Here is an 18,652-nt window from a genome sequence, read left to right on the forward strand (position 1 = left end):
TACTTTCCTTTTCCATAGCGCTTCCTCTACCTTCATAATGCATTCAGAATCCCACGTTCCTGAGACTTCTCCTCTTAATCCTTCGTGTAATCTACCCATGTCTAAAAACAATACGGCATCTAGCCCGTGCTTATTATACATATAATGACCAGGTGTGTCTCTAGGCGGGATGTTAACTGGCTCTTCTAAGATACCTTTCCTGGTCCCTATCTGACGTAATTTCGAAAACAGTGGCATGTTGAAACCAACTTAATGAAAAACACAATAAACGCAAAAATTCTCTGACTGAAACAATCATTCACACTACAATACTAAAACATTTAAACAGATACAGTTTGACTAGATACAGGTACTTGAAAACAGTTAACTTTGTGCACTGGAATAAAGTACAACCATACCGGTCTCTTAAAGAGACACGTCTTTACCGTGCCCACGTTTACCGTGGACCCGTCTTTACCGTGCCCACTGAAATGGACCCGTCTTTACCGTTTCCACGTTTACCGTGAACACGTCTTTACCGTACCCGTGTTAATGGACACGTCTTTACCGAGCTCAAATAAATGAACCCGTCTTGAACTTTATGCGTTCCCACTAGTGGTACTCACTGGGAAGCAGAACTTGAAGGCCTCAGAAACTTGATACAGCCTGCGCATGCGCCACGGAACATGTGGACCTTCGGAACCCTCGGACCTTGCTTTCTCACGGGTTGGGCTCTGGTTGGGATGATCCGCGATCCTCACCGCCTCGTGTGGATGCCTGGTCGCAGTCCGTCTCCTCCGTGGGCCTGAGGGAGTAAGCAGGAAATCCCGCTGGCGTGTACACTTTGAAGTCCGTCACGGCTGTAGAAGGGGGCAAGGGCTGGACCTACATCTCCGGCGCGTGGGGAAGGGGATTAGTTCCTGTTCGGGCGCCATATTAATGTGGTAAATAAAGTATTACCCTGTCATAATTTCTATACTTAAACAAAGGGTCATGTATTAAATGAGAGGCAGAGTCCATGGTGTCCGATTCAAAAGGGCTTTATTTCAATAACTCGAGTTAAGGGAGAATCGGTTCCATCACCACTAAGGTTCAGGAAGGGTCTTCTGAACTTTATTCACAGAGTACAATATTTATACATCTAATCTTGTACATAGGGAGGAGCGCTCCAGGCAGAGCAAGAGAAAGAGAGAGATAAGAGCATGTGGGCGTGCATGAGGGCGTACACAGGGGCGTTCACTTGAGGAGTCATAAGTGAGTCATAAGTGGGTGGATACATGAAGGGGGTATGCATGGTCAGCTGGAACCTTTACCCTACTTGTGTGCGCAACTTGGTCATGACGTGCAATTGACGTGTAACTGGGGGGAAGCTGACTTTCGGTCTAGTAGAGAGGCCTTCAGTGTCAGGACGACCTGTACGTCTGGTATTATCTGATATCTTAGGTCCGGGGATGTATTATCTGAAGTAAAGGTCGCTTCTTCACCAAGAGCTGGTGTGGGCATATATTTCTTCGTTCATTTGCGTGGGGGCCATGGGCTTTCTATGGATGCAAGCTCTATAAATCACTTAAACGGAGACAGAAAAGCTAGGCCCTATCTCTGCAGACGGGTTCTGTTTACCTTCTTCACTAGGCAGGAATGTGTTTTCTGTGGAGCAAGCAGATAACTGTGTGCAAAATATTGTCTTGGCACTCCGTGCTGGGCTCCTCTCAGCTGAGCCAAAAGTATGCGAGGTCAGGGATACGTAGCTGAGCTGCAGCTTTCAGAGTGTCTGAATGAATGAATGATAACACATTTCTATAGCGCATGGGTACCCTGAGGCATCCCAGCGCTTAAGTGGTCCAATCATCTCCATTAACTTCAGCAGAATAAGAAGGTTTTCAGCATTTTTCTAAACCTGAGGTGGTTCTCCTCCAAGCGAATAGCGTCTGGAAGATTGTTCCAAAGTTTTGCCGCCTGTAAAGAAAAGCGCCTGCCCCCGGTGCGCGATCTCCTAATCCTGGGGATTACCAGAAGGTTCTTATTACTGGATCTCAGGGTTCTGCATGTTTGATAAGGACTGAACAAAGGTACAAGAATGTCAGGTCCGGAATTATGCAGGGCTTTATGAGCAATAGTCATTGCTTTAAATTCGATTCGTTGTTGTACAGGCAACCAGTGTAGTTGCTTCAATGCTGGTTTGGCAGAGGTTCTGCGTGGGATGTTTAGTAGCATTCGGGCAGCACAATTTTGGATGGTCTGTAGGATCTTGATTGTCCCTTTAGGAGCCCCTAAATAGACTGCGTTGGAATAGTCTAATCGTGATAAGATAAGAGATTGTACTAGGATCCTTCTGGCCTCAAAGGGAAGTAGTTCTAAAATCTTTCTGAGTGTTCTCATGAGGGCATATCCAGTCCCTGCTACCTTCCGGGCTTGGACCTGAAAGTTAAGGGCTGGGTCCAGCCACACTCCTAGGCTTTTGATTTGCTCTTTAGGGGTCGGAGGCTGCCCCAAGGAGTCCGGCCACCACATATCCACAGAGGTAGGTGGTTTATGTCCTAGCATCATGACCTCTGTTTTAGCTCCATTTAGCTTCAGAAAAGAGTCATTCATCCACTCCTGGACTTTGCTAAGACAGGAGGATAGGTTGTTATAAGTCGCCTCCTGCCCGGACAGGGAGATGATAAGCTGAGTATCATCAGCATATGTTACCAATTGTACTCCCCAAGGTTGCACCACCTGGAGGCATGAAACCTTAATTCGGGTTCTGGCTCAAGCTGAGCCACAAAATGGGTTCATCTCGATATATATTAAACGTGCACAATGCAAACACATGGGTAACATAGGCCATAGTGCAGAATTAACATTTCTTTCATGGGAGACTTGGTAACTGACATCCTAATGTGGGACGCAAATGCAGAGGCATTATTATTGCAGGCCATAAAGGGAAATGGATGACATGCACATACACTAAACATGGGGTACACGCAGGGGACACATTGGCCATGTAAAATTTCATTTTCCTCAGTGCCACTGCCCCCAGTACCTCTCTGGTCGCAGGTAGGTGTTTGAGGCCTTCCTCCACCCTCAGGCGCCTGCCTGCACCTCATCCCTGGTGGTCCAGTGGGAGAACCATGATCTCCTTTTGGTCTGCTCTGCCAGCCTTGTCTGGCTGCCTTTTGTCTATCTGCCTTGTCTGGCTGTTCCTTGCTTTTCTGCCCCATTTGTACACTTCTGCCTTTCTGTGCCTCTTTGTCTATTTGTGATTTATGCTTTTGCCTTGTTGTCTATTTGGACGTTTTGTGTCTATTTGTCTCGTATTGTGCCCTTTTTCTCTCTTCTGTTTGTCGTTTTCCCGCTGCTGCTGCCCCTGCGGCTCCTCCCCTCTGCCAGGTCCTACTCCCGCCTCCTAGCTGCGCTCCCTCCCCTACTTAATGGCGGCCGCAGGTGATCCAAAGGTGCCCCAAAGTCAAGCCTGTCTGCGCCCGTCCGTAAGCCAACCTTGACCAGCACCAGGAACCCTGGTCCTCTGACTACCCACCGCTATGACTCAGCAACCCTCCTCGCACTCAACCCCTGAAGAAACAACAACTGCTAGCTGTGAACGCCTAACACCACCAATGGCCAGTTCTTCTGTCGACACTGCTACTGCACTTCATCAACCTCCGGACCCTCACAGCTACCGCTCATCCACCAGGACCCACCACACCCAAACCCCTGAGCTGCGTCCTCCTCAGCGTACGCTCCCTACACACAATATAAATCTGAGACTTCCTCGACACCCTGTCGCCAGACGTAGCCTTCCTCCCAGAAACCTGGACCAATGCCACCTCCACCTCTAACATCGCTACCGCCATCCCTGATGGCTACAAGATCCAGAAGAAGGAGCACCTCAAACACCCAGGAGGAGGACTGGCCATTGTACACAAGAACTCCCACCGACCCACCACGTCCGGCACGAACGACTCCTCATCCCCCAGAGAACACCTCCATTTCCAGATCTAGACCAACCCCAAAATGACAATATGCGGCACCCTCACCTACAGACCTCCCGGACCACGCACCACGTTCACCGCAACTATAACAGACCTCATCGCACCACACGCCATCACCTCCATGGACTACGTACTGTTTGGAGACCTGGATTTCCACCTCAACAACCTCAGCAACCCGAACTCCACTGCCCTCCTGGAAAACCTCACCAACATTGGACTGAAGCAGCTCATCACCATCCCCACCCACAATGCAGGACACACCTTCGACCCCATCTTCGCAGGAGGAAACAACATCCACTTCAGCCACACCACACAACACCTCTGGATGGACCACCACTGCATACACTTCTTCTTCTCAAAACCCACTGCACACAAACCTACCCCTTGCCACCCCATGCAGGAACTGAAGCAAGGTCAACGAAGAGCACCTCAACTCCAACCTCAACCATGCTCCCCCTCCTGCCATGACCGATGCCAACTCTACAGCCAATGAACTCCACAGATGGATCACTGACTGCACAGACAAGCTCACTTCCTTCCGGATCTCTGACAGACAGCACCCCACAAAAGCAACCTGGTTCACCACCAACCTCAGAGAATCCAGGTGCACCTGGAGATGTCGTGAGAAAGAATGGAGAAACAACAAAAGCCAAGAAGAACAGACCAGCTACAAGAACGCCATGACAGAATACCACCAACGCATCAGATACAGTAAAAGGAACTTCATCCAGGACAAGATCCTCGCCAACTCCAGCAACTCAAAGGAGCTCTTCAGTATCATACAAGAATTCACCAAACCCCCCAGTGAAGCCTCAATCGTCACGCCCTCCCAACAAACATGGCTCCTACTTCCATCCCAAGATCAAGTCCCTCTACAACAACTTCAACAAACAGAAACAAGACACCAACACCACACCTACCTCTAGCAACGCCAGCTAGCCTACCATCTCCGCCTGGACCGTGGTCACTATAGAAGATACCACTACAACCATGAAAAGCATACACTCAAGAGCCCCAATGGAGCCCTGCCCGCCGCACATATTCCACAGAGTCACCACCGCAATAGCACCCAAGCTACAATGCACCATCAACTCCAACTTCAAAACCGTCACTTTCCCTGATGACTGGAAACACACAGAAGTCAAGCCCCTCCTCAAGAAACCCTCTGCAAACCCGACAGACCTCAAAAACTACAGACACATCTAACTCCTCCCTTTCGCAGCCAAAGTCACTGAGAAGATCATCAACAACAAGCTCACGAATTTCATCAAAGCTAACTCCATCCTTAACTCTTCCCAATCTGGATTCCGCAGCAACCACAGCACCGAGATGCCCTCCTAACTGCCACAGATGACATCTGCACTCTTCTTGACCAGGGCCACACGGCGGCTCTCATTCTACTAGACATCTTTGCAGCCTATGACATGTCTCCCACCGCAGTCTCACCGCCAGACTCCATGACGGCGGCATACAGAGAAGCGCCCCTGACTGGATCCGCTCATTCCTCACCGGCTGCACCCAAAGAATCAGACTCCTTCCCTTCCTCTCTGAACCCACAGATATCAGCTGCGTAGTACCCCAAGGATCATTGCTCAGCCCCAAGCTCTTTAACATCTACATGGCACCCCTCACTGCCATTGTCAGACAGCATGGACTCAGTATAGTATCCTATGCCGATGACACCCAGGTCACCCTCTCCCTCACTAAGGAACCCAACACCACCAGACTCAGCTTCTAGGAAGGAATGAAAGACGTCACATCCTGGATGAGCAACAGCTGCCGGAAGCTCAACTTGGAGAAGCCAGAAGTCCTCGCATCTACCCCCTCCACATGGGACAACACCTGGTGGCCCACTGCCCTCGGCAACCCCCCCACACCCACGGACCACACCATCAACATTGACATCATACTTTTTCTCCTCCCTCTCCATGACCCAACAGATCAACGCCATCTCCTCCAGCTGCTTCAACACCCTCTGCATCCTCAGCAAGACCTTAATATGGATCCCCCCAGAATCCTGAAAGACCGACAACCACACACTCATAACCAGCAGATTGGACCAGGGAAATGCCCTCTATGCTGGAATCAACAAATGCCTGCTCCCAAAACTCGAGACCGTCCAGAACACCGCTGCCAGACTCGTCCTTCGCATCCCTTGACAAGACCTCATCACCCAGCACCTACGAGACCTCCACTGGCTCCCCATCGAGAAGAGAGTGACCTTCAAACTATTCACTCACACCTACAAATCCCTCCACAACACAAGACCCCAATACCTCAAAAAAAGAGTCTCATTCTATGCTCCCTAGAGAGGCATCTGCTCTGCCGACCTCCCCCTTGCCGGAAACCCTTGCATTTGCAGATCTAGAACGGGTGGAAGAACCTACTCCTACATCGCGGCAAAAACCTGGAATGAACTCCCGCTCAGCATCAGACGTTCCCCCGCTCTGCAAGCTGTCAGGAAGAGCCTCAAGACCTGGCTCTTTTGGTAAGATGCAGCTGCATGGTCCCCCCCTGTGCCTTGAGACCCTCACGGGTGAGTAGTGTGTTTCACAAGTCCCTGATTGATTGATTGATATGCATATCAATGTATATTGAAATTATTTTAAATAATCAATCAATAAATTATTACTAACTTACTTACTTAGGCACCTAACCATGTGGGCTTAAGGAGCACACTTCAGGGAAGAATTATTAATATATACAAATAGTTTTTAGTACGAGGCAAGGGTAAAAGTATTTTCCAAGTGTCACAGCTGTGCTTTTAGACTGCAGCCCAGCCAATGAACTGTGGTGCTTTTGGTAGCAATATATTTTTGTCTCTCATACAAGTGGGAAAAATACACACTACTGGAACAAACTTCCAGCCACTAGAATAATTTCTGTGCCATCCATCTTCTCCTTAGAGGAAGGTTAAATCGGCCAATAGGGTAAGACCCATTTTGACAGCAATATTTTAGTGCCAGAGGTGTCACTGTACACAGAGTCATATTACTGGCAACAATAGGGTCCAGAAAAAGACAAATATTCCAGGGTGACCGCACAGAAAATGCACCCTTACTATGCTACACTTCTTTTCTAAGTCCCCACCTTTTAGGCTACTAGCACTCAAACTTCTCTTTTGTCTCACTTCAATTTCATTTGCTCATTGTTCTCCATCTGAACTCTTTTGCTTTAAAACAAACAAAACATTTCAACCAACACATTTTAATCTCTACCCCATAAAACACTAGCTTATCAATCAAGTAAATTAAACAAACAGCTATTCACTCCTTCTAGCCCCAAATCAATCCCCACGCCAATACGGATTACGATTTATTGAAATACAAGTAACCTTCAACAAACCACCCCTATGGCTACCCTTTGCATTGGTGTCTTATGTCTTATCCCACTTATATAGTACACTTCACAAAATATTCTAAGAAACTGTTGAAAATTGGCCTCGCTTGATATATTATTGAGCAGGAACATCTCAAACACAAGCTGCTTGTTTGTGTAGGAGGTGTCTGGTCGACAACAGATTACCTAACAACAGGATTTTATGATGTTGGCAGTCTATATGATAATAAGCAAAATACTGTAAAATGTATTTTGCTTTACACAAATTTTCAGTTTGAGGCTCTGGGAGCTGAAGTGGCTTGTCTAGCACTACATAGATATTAGTCTTAAATGCTTTAGTACTCAGATCTCCTGGATGACAGGTGTATTTAATTACATTTATTTAGATTTATACAGCACAGACTAGACACAAGTGTGGTAAAGCAATGAACAGTTTAACAACTTGCATTTCAATATTTTCTAAAGCAATGACATTTACAAAACAGATACACAATTTTCAAACAATCTACAGTTGCATATATATACTTTTAAATTCGAATGCAACGCAGCAGGTATGCTCTATTGTTAAATTCACCAATTTACATTATTAAATAGCTATCACCGGAATATCAGAAGGTTAGCAAACTCTGGCCCTGATTAATCAATATTTGACCCAGTAAAATGCAGCAAGACAATTGGCTGTGCATTGTCAAATGTAATGGTCAGGAATGAGCAAGATTTACTTAGAAATACTGTGTATTCTTGCTCCCTTACTGCGTTGGCTCATTATGTGCTGCTAGCGGCATCCTGCGCCATGGTGCAAGAGAGCCTTGAGCTGCAGGAAAAAAGTGTGTGCTGGAAGGGACACCTCCCTGCTCAAACAAGCCTTAGAGGCATTATCCTCTGTGTGCTGCAGAATGCAGCACACTTACAAAGAGGAAACAATGAGATATTATATAAAGATATTTCTCCTTGTTGTGCCTCTGTCAGGAAGCCATACAATTTTAACGCAATCCCAGGTTTACCACTCTTTGTAAATGTGGAAATGCACCAAAAACACGGGTGGCTACGTGGGAACACCCACTCTCCACACATGTAACGACGTCCCGGCGCAGAGTAATGCAATGCAGCAACGTGCACAGTCTTGGGTTACTCCAGATTTACCAAGTCAAGCAGGGCCACGCAAGGTGGCTTTCCATGGTTGGTAGATCTGACTAAAGGATTGCGCTCCCCTTGTGTCGATTTGTGTGATGCATGAGCAACACTATACTTTGATAAATCTGGCCCAATGTGTCTATTTATGGGGTAAGTCAATAGGTGGCAATCTAAGATGATAAAAGGTTGATACATGTGAGTATCTGCACCATTAACATAGCAAATGAAAATATTCAGAAAGTGATATATCTGTTAGCATGGTTAAAGCGCCCAGGAAAAGACATACCCCAAAATTTACAAACCCGCGCCCCCTACAGATAAACAGCAGGCATATAAAATGTACCTTCTTAATTGCAGGTCCTTACCTAAACACTACATAGAAATATCTTTACTGCTTGAGGAACGTACCGGATGCAGTCTTTCTCACCGAAACGTGGTTAACCCCGCATTCTGAACCTGATTTAGTACATGCCCTGTTGCAGGGCTTTCAAATAGTAAGGTGTGATCTGCCCTATGGGAAGGGAGGCGGCCTGGCAATTATATTTAGAGACCACTATGCCTGCCGATGCTCCCTTAATCCCTTCTCTGACTGCGAAAGCATGTCATTTTGTCTTGAGTTTTCCCCGAACATTAGTGTTTCTGGGGCGCTTATTTATCGCCCACCAGGCCCTGCAAAACAGTTCTATGTATCACTACCATCGGCTGTTGCGGACTTAGCCTCCTCCCCCTCCAACTTTATGCTGCTAGGCCATTTGAACATTCACTTTGAGGACACAACTGACTACATCGCCCGAGAGCTAATTGGAGATCTCTCCGCTCTACAGATGAGCCAGCTTGTTCCATCTTCCACACACACCAAAGGCCATTTGTTAGACCCAGTGTTCAGCAATTGGCCCAGTCTGTAGGCAGCTCTCCCGATCGCTATACCCTGGACGGACCACTTGCTAATCCCCCTTGTCTGGGAGACCCATAAAAACCCCGCCTTAACACCGGGAGTTCGGGAGGCATGGAACTGGTCTAAACTTCCGCTGGATCAATGGGTCCATGAGTTAGAGATAACAAAACCATCAATTAATCAGGATCCTTTGGTAGCAAATGAAATGTTTAACAAGTGGATAAAGAACTCTCTTAACGCTATACTTCCTGCCAAGAAAACTACCTTTAAAAGATCCAGGATCACTGCCTCCTGGTACTCGGCTGAGCTCCGGGAGAAAAAATGTCAGTGCAAAAGACTGGAAAGGAAATGGCGTCTGGGGTACGCCGAGCTGGATAAAACCACCTACAGAGAGGCTATTACAGCCTATAAAAAAGAGATAAAGATTGCTCAATCCACATATTACACACAAAAAATCTCTGAAGCTAGCTCCAACTCCAAAGAGATATATCAGATTGTGAAAAGCCTCACCAAGCTTCCTCAACCTCCTTCAACCGACCATAACTTGCAATCTCGGTGCGAGGATCTGGCAGAGTTCTTCTTCCGTAAAATCGATTTTATCCACTCATCATTCCCAGCCACGATCTGATTGCCCCTGTGGATTTACCATCACCCTCTTCGCAAGAAGCTATGTACAGTCTGTCACCCTTGCTAGATGAGCGTCCCTTGCTAAGATCGGAACTACTTGCCACTCTAATGGGGCAAGTGAAATCAGGTTCTCCTAGCGACCCTGCCCCCCCTGCACATTGGTTGCAGCCACTCGTACCATTCTCCCCACTATGCTGGAAGTACTTAATGCCTCAATTTCCACAAGTACTGTTCCACCTGCGTGGAAACAGGCTATGGTGCGGGCACTTGTGAAAAAACCTAATATGGATACTAACAATCATAATAATTACCGTCCCATCTCTCTGCTTCCCTGGGCCAGCAAAATTCTAGAGAAATACATAAATGGTCTTTTAACACTCTTTCTCGAGAACAATCAGCTGCTTGACCCCTCACAGATGGGTTTCCGCCCCAAACATGGGACGGAGACCGCTCTGCTAGCGGTTACGGAGGAAATCAGAGAAATCTTAGATCGAGGAGGATCGGTGGCAGTGGTCCTCCTCGATCTAAGCACTGCATTTGACACGGTAAACCATAACATTTTAGTGCAGCGTCTCCTAGACATAGGAATATCAGGCAGAGCCCTAGAGTGGTTTAAATCGTTTTTGAGTAACAGAACCTTTCAGGTATATGAAGAAAATACCATCTCCTCCAGCAAACCTTTGGGCTGTGGAGTCCCACAGGGCTCATCTTTGAGTCCAACGTTATTTAACATCTACATGAGACCGCTGGCTGAGATCGTCCGTCCGTATGGCATCAAGATAATTACCTACGCGGACGATACTCAGCTGGTGGTCTCTCTGGCACAGGAAGACGGCTCCTAAGCCAGGGCGGATCTGACGGGCTGTCTAGAGAAAGTCAAAAGCTGGATGACTAAGTCTTGTCTCAAGCTCAATGGAGACAAGACTGAGCTTATGTTGCTGGGCCGATCCGCTCCAGCCTCTATCAACTCGATCTGGCCCCCCTGCCTGGGCCAGCCACCGGCCCCCAAGGACACCATAAAGAGCTTTGGAATATGGCTAGATAGGTCTCTGACGTTTGACTATCAGGCAACCAGACTGTCTGCCACCTGCTTTGGCCTCCTTAGAATCCTCAGGAAGATTCTCCCCCTGTTACCTTTCGAAGCTAAACAAACTGTGATACAGGGCCTGATCCAATCTCGTTTGGACTTTGGTAATGCCCTGTAGTTAGGAGCCCCTGGTATCACCCCGGCAGACAACTATGTTCAGCTCTTGCCTTTTTGGCTAAAGTGCCTAAGATCAGGAGAACAAGAGCAGGAGGCCAGCTGTGGAATGCTCTCCCTTTCTACCTAAGATCCAATCCGGACCTGACCTCCTTTCGTAAACAACTGAAAATGTTCCTGTTCAACAAATAGAGCATCCCCTCGGCCCTTATGTCTCTTCTAAATAGCACTCTCAGTCTCAGCGCTTGGATGCCTCAGGGCAGCTACGTGCGCTTTATAAAAATCATTTTCATTTCATTTCATTTCAAAGGGTGCGAGAGAAAGTAAGCTGTGGAATCCTACCCTAGTGGAAGAAACACAGGTCATTATAATTCAACAAAACTTTAATTGCAACATCTCAGCGTTCCCACTATCAGCAACCAAGCATTCTTCTCCAAAAATGCTGGGAGCAGGGGAAATCTCTTAGTGTCCATGTTTTCACAATTGTTCATACAAGGCTATGCCCTTGCGTTGCTACACTGTATCTGTTACAGAAGGCTCTTCCAACAAGTCTTGCTTCATGGCATCTTCTCCTCCTCCCAGTGAGAACCTCACTATCAGTCATTTAATACAAACCAAATGCATAGTCACTAGCTCATAGAATGATTATGGAAAATTACAGCAACTGCAGTGGGAGGAGAAAACAAACGTGGTTACCAGCTGCAAATTATAAGTAAAATAAGCAGATGGTATTCAATCTTGTAGACCCCACTTTGTTAGTAAATGTGTTTAATTCTTGCAAAAGAAAAATCACACTCAATCATTTACTATGTACCTGGGCATTAAGCTTGCTTAATCTCCACAACGGCCCCCCTGCGGCGGGATGCCTGGCTTTCACCTTGGGGATGCCCTGTAGGGGCTATCTCACAGGGAAAAGCCAGGACGGGTTCCCAAGGCAAGCGCCGGGAAACCTCCGGGTAGCTGTGCGCTCAATAAATGCAATAATAATAATAATAATAATAACCAAAAATGGTTTATTCATGATTATGTACATACAAATATGGGCAGTGATTTTGTTTATATTTTCCACTGACTTGTCTTTGAATTTATAATGTCTTCTACTATATCATTTTATATGTAAACCTATATATGACCTGAGTATCTTCCAGAATGTATATATTATCATTGTTTACTGTCTTTTTCTCGTTCCAGTCAAAATCATTCCTTTCAAGGTACTACCGTGATCACAATGTCCAACTGTCTAAACTACTGCATCGCCTAGGCCAGCCTTTGCCATCATGGTTACGTCAAGAGCTCCAAAAAGTGAGATAACATCGGATTCAAAGAGAAAAACTTGCATCACTGCTAATGCACCTTCTCAGTAATAGTATAATATTTACACACCTTATTCCCTGCACAACCGTATATGTCAGTAGAAGACCATGCAAAAACTCCTGGAAATCAAGGAAAGCTGGTGTATATGCACGTGCTGACAGTGGGAAATCCACAGGACACAAGAAGAAGCTGGGAAGCACAGGCGTACTTCTTGTCGACCAAGGTTACAATCTTCTTCAATTTGCTACACAAATGTGAATGTTCCAGAATTTGCACCCCTGGCTGGTAATTCCCATTTTCAACAACACGCAACACAATGGTCTGCAAGAGCAAGAGTTATGGCCAAAAAGAGATGCTTGTGGTTTCTCAGGTTGGTAAATAACTTATCACTGAATTCTACATGCACGCTTTTTCTGAAACTGTGACTGTTTTCTTAAGGCATCATATACTGCCTCTTCAATCAGCACCCGCCTTAACAGCATCTTAATGCAGCCACCTTACAACAGACAAGCACTTGAAATATTTATCCATTCTACTGGGTCGTGATTGATAATTAGGACAGTGTCTGTTTTGGTATCAGAAAAAGCATATCCACATAGGTGTTCTAACTTTAAGAACAAATATATCACATGACATGACAGAAACGGGCAAGGGCCCAATGGACCAGCAGCACTGGCCAATGTTAAACATTAGCAACACACAAGTATGGATTATACAAAGGGTGGTGACAAAGGAAGCTGAGGAAATGGTAACATATTTGAGGTGGTAGTTTATCACTCAATAAAAAAGGGGTACGGTCTATCTCTGATGTTACTGCATCATCAGCAATGCCAGCTGCTCTCATCTGGATGCAGTGTTAGCAAGTAGTTGTAGACCTGCCATACATCCAGAGTACGGAAAGAGTAGGAGCCTCACCAGCTACGACATGGCCATATGCAAATCAGTCTTGACCCTGTGCCTTATGGGAACAGTCTAGCCAGAACTGCCAAGCCATGTCTTCCCTGGACCAAAATCAAGCATCCTAGGACCGGTTTCTGGCTATTAGCCGTAATCAGCCAGAATAGCTTGACTCCAGTGGCGTAGTGAGCACGGGACCCACGTCTCAGCATACCCTTTACCACATAGGGCAAGCAGCGAAACACACAAGTTGCTTAGTGATTCACTGGCCATCCCGTAATAAAAATTGAGAAAGCTGATATATTTTTTTTTATAGTAGAAACTTGATGGTGATAATTATAAAGTTGTATTTCATGTTTAGTTTCAATATTTTATGTTAGCACCGAGCCTCTCTGCTCCTCTGCCTTCTGAAATTCTTTTTTACTCCACATAGTATCGAGGGCTGTTTTTTTAAAGTCATGGATATATTATATATATGTAGACAGAGGTAAAAAATATTATAGATGGATATAGACTTTGGAGCATATTTACCCTGTCATTTGCCATACCGGGTGCAACCCCAATACTATAATTCATCAACAGTCACAATTAGATGCCACATTATAATAATATATTAGATACGCATACAGATAAACACACATAAGTTGGGATTAAAGACAAATGGGAAATTACAATTCAACTAATTGTGTCCATTCAGCTGCCATCTGAAACCACAGTCAACACTCTACCATGTTCTCAAACATCAGCAACAAAATGGAACAACTGGCCTTCAAAGTACACATCTCCAACGACTCCACAATGGAATATACTCTCATCTACTGACCTCCAGCATCATGATCCAAATTCCTCAACTCTGTTGTAGACTTCATTGTCCCTCTGGCACTCGACTCCAGCCGCTTCATCCTCCTCGGTGACCTTTACTGCCACCTAGAGTACCTCAAACACAAACACTATCAAACTCTTGGAGAACCTGAACACCTGGCTTATCGAACTAATGATGGACCCCGTCCACACCATTGAGACATCCTGGACCCAATATTTACCAACTTCAACGACTTCACGTTGGACAATCTCATCCTGGTTGCCCGACTAGCCAACTAACATAGCTGGAAAAGGATCCCTGAAAAAAACATGGACATCAGAGCTCCAAGCACACCAACCAGAACAGCACAATGACCTCGCACAACCCGTCATCCTTATGAAGCCTGCATCATGTCCTGCGGCGACACCCGGTCCTACTAAAGACTACAACATTAACCAGGACAGCAAGCAAGTTGGCACACAGCCCTCAGGTTCTTCTATCAGCAAATCAGATACATCAAGCAGTCAGCATTTACCGAAAGCATTGCAATGAGCACATAGAACACGTAAGAAATCTTTGACATTGTGAGGGGCCTCACTTCACCCACCACCCGCTCCACAATCATCCTCCCTACGCAAGACCTCTGCAACCGCCTCCCCTACTACTTCAGCAACAAGATCAGCAACGTCTACAGCAACGTCACCCGACAGCTAGATCCATCCACCCTCGCAGCCTTTCTGCCAAATGAGACAAGCGTCCAGACCCCCCCATGGACCCCTGCTCCACTCTCACCTCTCACCACAGCATAAACTACAACGACCATGCCCTACATCCACTGAGAAACACCATCAGACCTGCACCTACACTACATCAAGTCCAAAGGATTGGAATCATCAGCACGACCCTTACCCAATTCTCAACAACTTCATCAACAGTGACACCTTATTGGATGAAAGCACACCATGTTACTTCCCCTACGGGGGGGCATAGCTTGGCCGGAGACGAGGGCGGATGTGTGAGTGACAAGCTCCACACCAGCCTCGCCGTAATCCTGGATTAATTTGCGCCCTGGCCCCAGTCTGCAGACGATCGCAGTGAGGCATGGGGTCTTGGATGGTGTTTCTGTGACTCAGCAGCAAAGACTGGAACTGCACCAGAGGTGAATGAGTAGGACCCACCCTGAGAAGGCGCTGAGGTCTAAGATGACGGCGATCGTGCTGTAGGTGCATGGCCAGTAAGTGCTCTAGTGAGGACAGCGATTGCATCGGAAGAGGAAGAGAGGGATCGACGGGGCGAGCAGTGCCCTGTGGCGTGGATCAATAAGGACTCAGAGAGCCAGCGCGGGACTGCTCCATCACTCCGAGAGCGGGCGTACTCAGATCTACGAGGCAGCACTGGTATCCAGGGTGGTGCAGTCACAGGGCCAACGGGAGCCGGAACCTGCGGAGGGGCCCCCAGGAGAGAGCGACTACTGGAGCGTCACCAGGAGCTTGGCTGTTGCATGGAGGGGACGCTGCCCTGTCGACGTGTGACTGCAGACAGTGACGGTGCCTGCAGAATTGCCGTACCGTTGTAGTGGCATATTGCTCTCCACAGGCATTGCTCCTGGACTCGGGATTGATGTGGAGCCACCTGTGGTGGTGTCTTGTGGTGCTGATCTGCTGACACTAACTTGAATAGGGGACTGGCGCTGAACTGAGCTGCTGCGTTGGAGGTCAGTGTCCCTGCCTTGCATCAAGATTATGTGGGCCTGAACTGTGTAGCGATGGACCCATTGGAGACTTGGGACTGCTGGAAGGTTCTCAGACCAAGCGGTGAGTCAGGGGCAGGCCGCTAAGTGAAGAGAGCCCAGCAGTGACCCAACAGACGGGTGGAGGAGTAAGGTGGCGATGATCAGGGCGCTGCCAGCCTGTTGGGATTGAGGGACTCTGAGGGAGACCTAGGGATGACCACGCTGCACTATTTCTGAAGCGCTGTGAGGGGTGGCTGGTCAGGCTGATGCCAGCTGCGCTGAGCCCTATAGCTATGCTGCTCAACGGGGGTGACCTCGAGTGGGAGAGCAGACGTGGGACCGTGCTACGGGTGAAGAGGTAACCTGCGGAGTTGTGCGGCTGGAGCAGAGGCCTAGAGAGTGCACATAGAGAATTCTATCAGAGAGGCCTTGGAGCGCCCTGAGAAGTGACTGCACAGTTTGGGGTCCCGTGACCTGGAGACCCACTTCTAATGGCTGGAGAGCGGATTTCTGACTGAGGGACATTGTCGCGGGTGACCCCACTTTGTGTGGTCCCCTGGAGAGAGTCTGTTGAACGACCACGAGGGGTGAAGAATGGATCGGGGGATCGAAGGGCAAAGACCTGTGGGTGATCATCCCTAACAGTGGGCATGGACACTGAGTGTTGGGGACGTGACACTATCTGCTGGGGCTGATGCGTGGAGGTCGGAGGTTGGACGGCACCAGTGAGCGAGTGGGGTCATTGATAGGTGAACACAGAGGCGAGCACGACCAGCATGGGTAAACCCAGGGGCCGGGGGCTGGCGCACCCCTGGAACAGGACAATGAGCCCACTTCTCAGTCCCAGCCACCCTCAGATGAGCGGATGCAAGCGAAATTTCAGCAAATACTTGAGGCAATAGCGGGCACAAAGGCGACGCTCCACCAAGACATCAGCACGGTGGCAGTGGGGCTTGAACACAGGAAATTGACAGAGAAGGTAAAGAAGAATGAAAAAAACAATCTCGGAAATGGCACAGATGCAACTTGCAGTGATACAGCAGTTAAAGGCTTTAACGGACAGAGTGAATGCACTTGAACGCAGGGCCGAGGATGCAGAAGGGCGCAATCACAGGAATAATGTCCAGGTGGTGAGATTGCCTGAGGTGGCAGCAGGGCACAACATAGTGGCCGTTCTGGAGGGCTGCTTTCGTACATTCGTATCCACAGAGGGTCTCACAGCCTTTTATACCCATGAGAGTGCTCGCTAAGCCGCTGGCCCTCGGGAGACCGCCGCAACCAGTGGTGGCCTGCCTCCTGTATTTCCGGGACCGGGATTTGATCCTATGGAGGGCGTGAATGGGGGGCCCTTTGCAGTGGACAATGCCAAGGTCATGTTGATTCTGGATTATACGCTGGAGGTGCAGCGCAAACGGACCTCCTATCTGGCAGTGAAAAAGGCGTTTCAAGAGGAGGGTCTTCAGCACTCTTTGATGTTCCCAGCACGGCGGCACATAATCCTTGATGGCACCACGCATTACATGGACTCTCCGGGTGAGGCTTGGGACTGGCTGGAGTCCTATAGAAAGGAGGCACCGAGAGGCGAGAACCCGGAGGAAACAGAGCCCAGGAACCCGAGGGGACCAAGAGGTCTGCGCAGACAGCCACGAATTAGGACCCAAAAGAAGCTTACGGATTCACAGACGGCTAGGGAGAGATCGGAAGCCCTGCAGGCAGTGGTGGCACTGGAGCAAGAACGAGCTGGGGGGTTGACTGTAGAAGCGGTCACAACAGGGAACTCAGCAGGCAATGACTCGGACACCTCCATGGGCAGCAGGGGTCATAGGCCAGAGTTGACACCTCAGACAGTGGATGGCTACATTGGATGAAACAGTGGGCTGTCATGAAGGAACAGTAAAGCCTTGTGTGTTTCTTGATCATAACAGGTTACTGAGACTGGGCTGGAGATGCTTTCTTTGCGAGGGGGCTGATGCCTATGGAGGATAGGAATCCAAGTCAGCTGCGCGCCCCACCTCCTATGTAGTGGCAGAGGAATTTGTGTGGTTTTTTGGGGGGGTTTGTTGTATGGATACTAATTTCAGAGTAGCTGTCCTTGGGTGGGGGAGTTGGTGATGTTCTTAAGTTGTAGGGGGGGATGGGGCCAGGCATGTTGTCACACTTGCCTTTAGCACTGATTGTTTTGTGTGGCGGGATGGGATCGACCAATAACTTGAAGTGTTTATCATGGAATGTGCGGGGTATACACTCTATGTGGCTTCATCAGAAGCTGCATGCCTACCTAGTGCAGAGGGGAGTGCACATAGCGTTCTTACAGGAAACACACCTACAGGCGCAGGAGGGTGTGGTATTGCAGTGAAGGTGGCGAGGCCAATTGTTTTACACAACCTACTCTGCTTTTGCTCGAGGGGTATTTATTTGGATCAGAGCAGGGTGCCCTTTCTATGTAGGGAAAAGATTATAGACCCAGAAGGGCGGTATGTTATGGTCTTTGGGAAACTGGATGGGTGAGATATAACACTAGGGAGCATTTATGCACCTAACACAGAACAGCCTTAGTTTCTATCGCTCTCTATCTCACAGGTTCGGTTTTATTAGGGGGTATTGCATTTCAGACGTTTCATTGGTTCGCTCACCCCCCGCTTTCCATTGCCCACACATAAGATTGCAGAGGCAAGGCGTAACTGGCAGCAAAGGTGGGGATTAGTGGACACTTGGAGGGCTCAGCACCCGGAGGAGCGTGATTACTCATATTTTTCTG

At 47.9% G+C, this 18,652-nt stretch overlaps 1 protein-coding gene across 1 annotated transcript in view; it reads left to right on the forward strand.

Moving 5' to 3' along the window:
* Positions 1-18,652, forward strand: part of LOC147728380 (N-heparan sulfate sulfotransferase 4) — a 1,294,254-nt gene that overhangs the window by 1,235,544 nt on the left and 40,058 nt on the right. Inside the window, exon 14 of the mRNA XM_086963276.1 lies at positions 12,341-12,833. Within this exon, the coding sequence (XP_086819402.1) occupies positions 12,341-12,460 (120 nt within the window). The 3' untranslated portion in view covers positions 12,461-12,833. The remainder of the gene's footprint in view (positions 1-12,340; positions 12,834-18,652) is intronic.

This window comes from Lissotriton vulgaris, chromosome 3_1, assembly GCF_964263255.1.
Source record: "Lissotriton vulgaris chromosome 3_1, aLisVul1.2, whole genome shotgun sequence".
NCBI lineage: Eukaryota > Metazoa > Chordata > Amphibia > Caudata > Salamandridae > Lissotriton > Lissotriton vulgaris.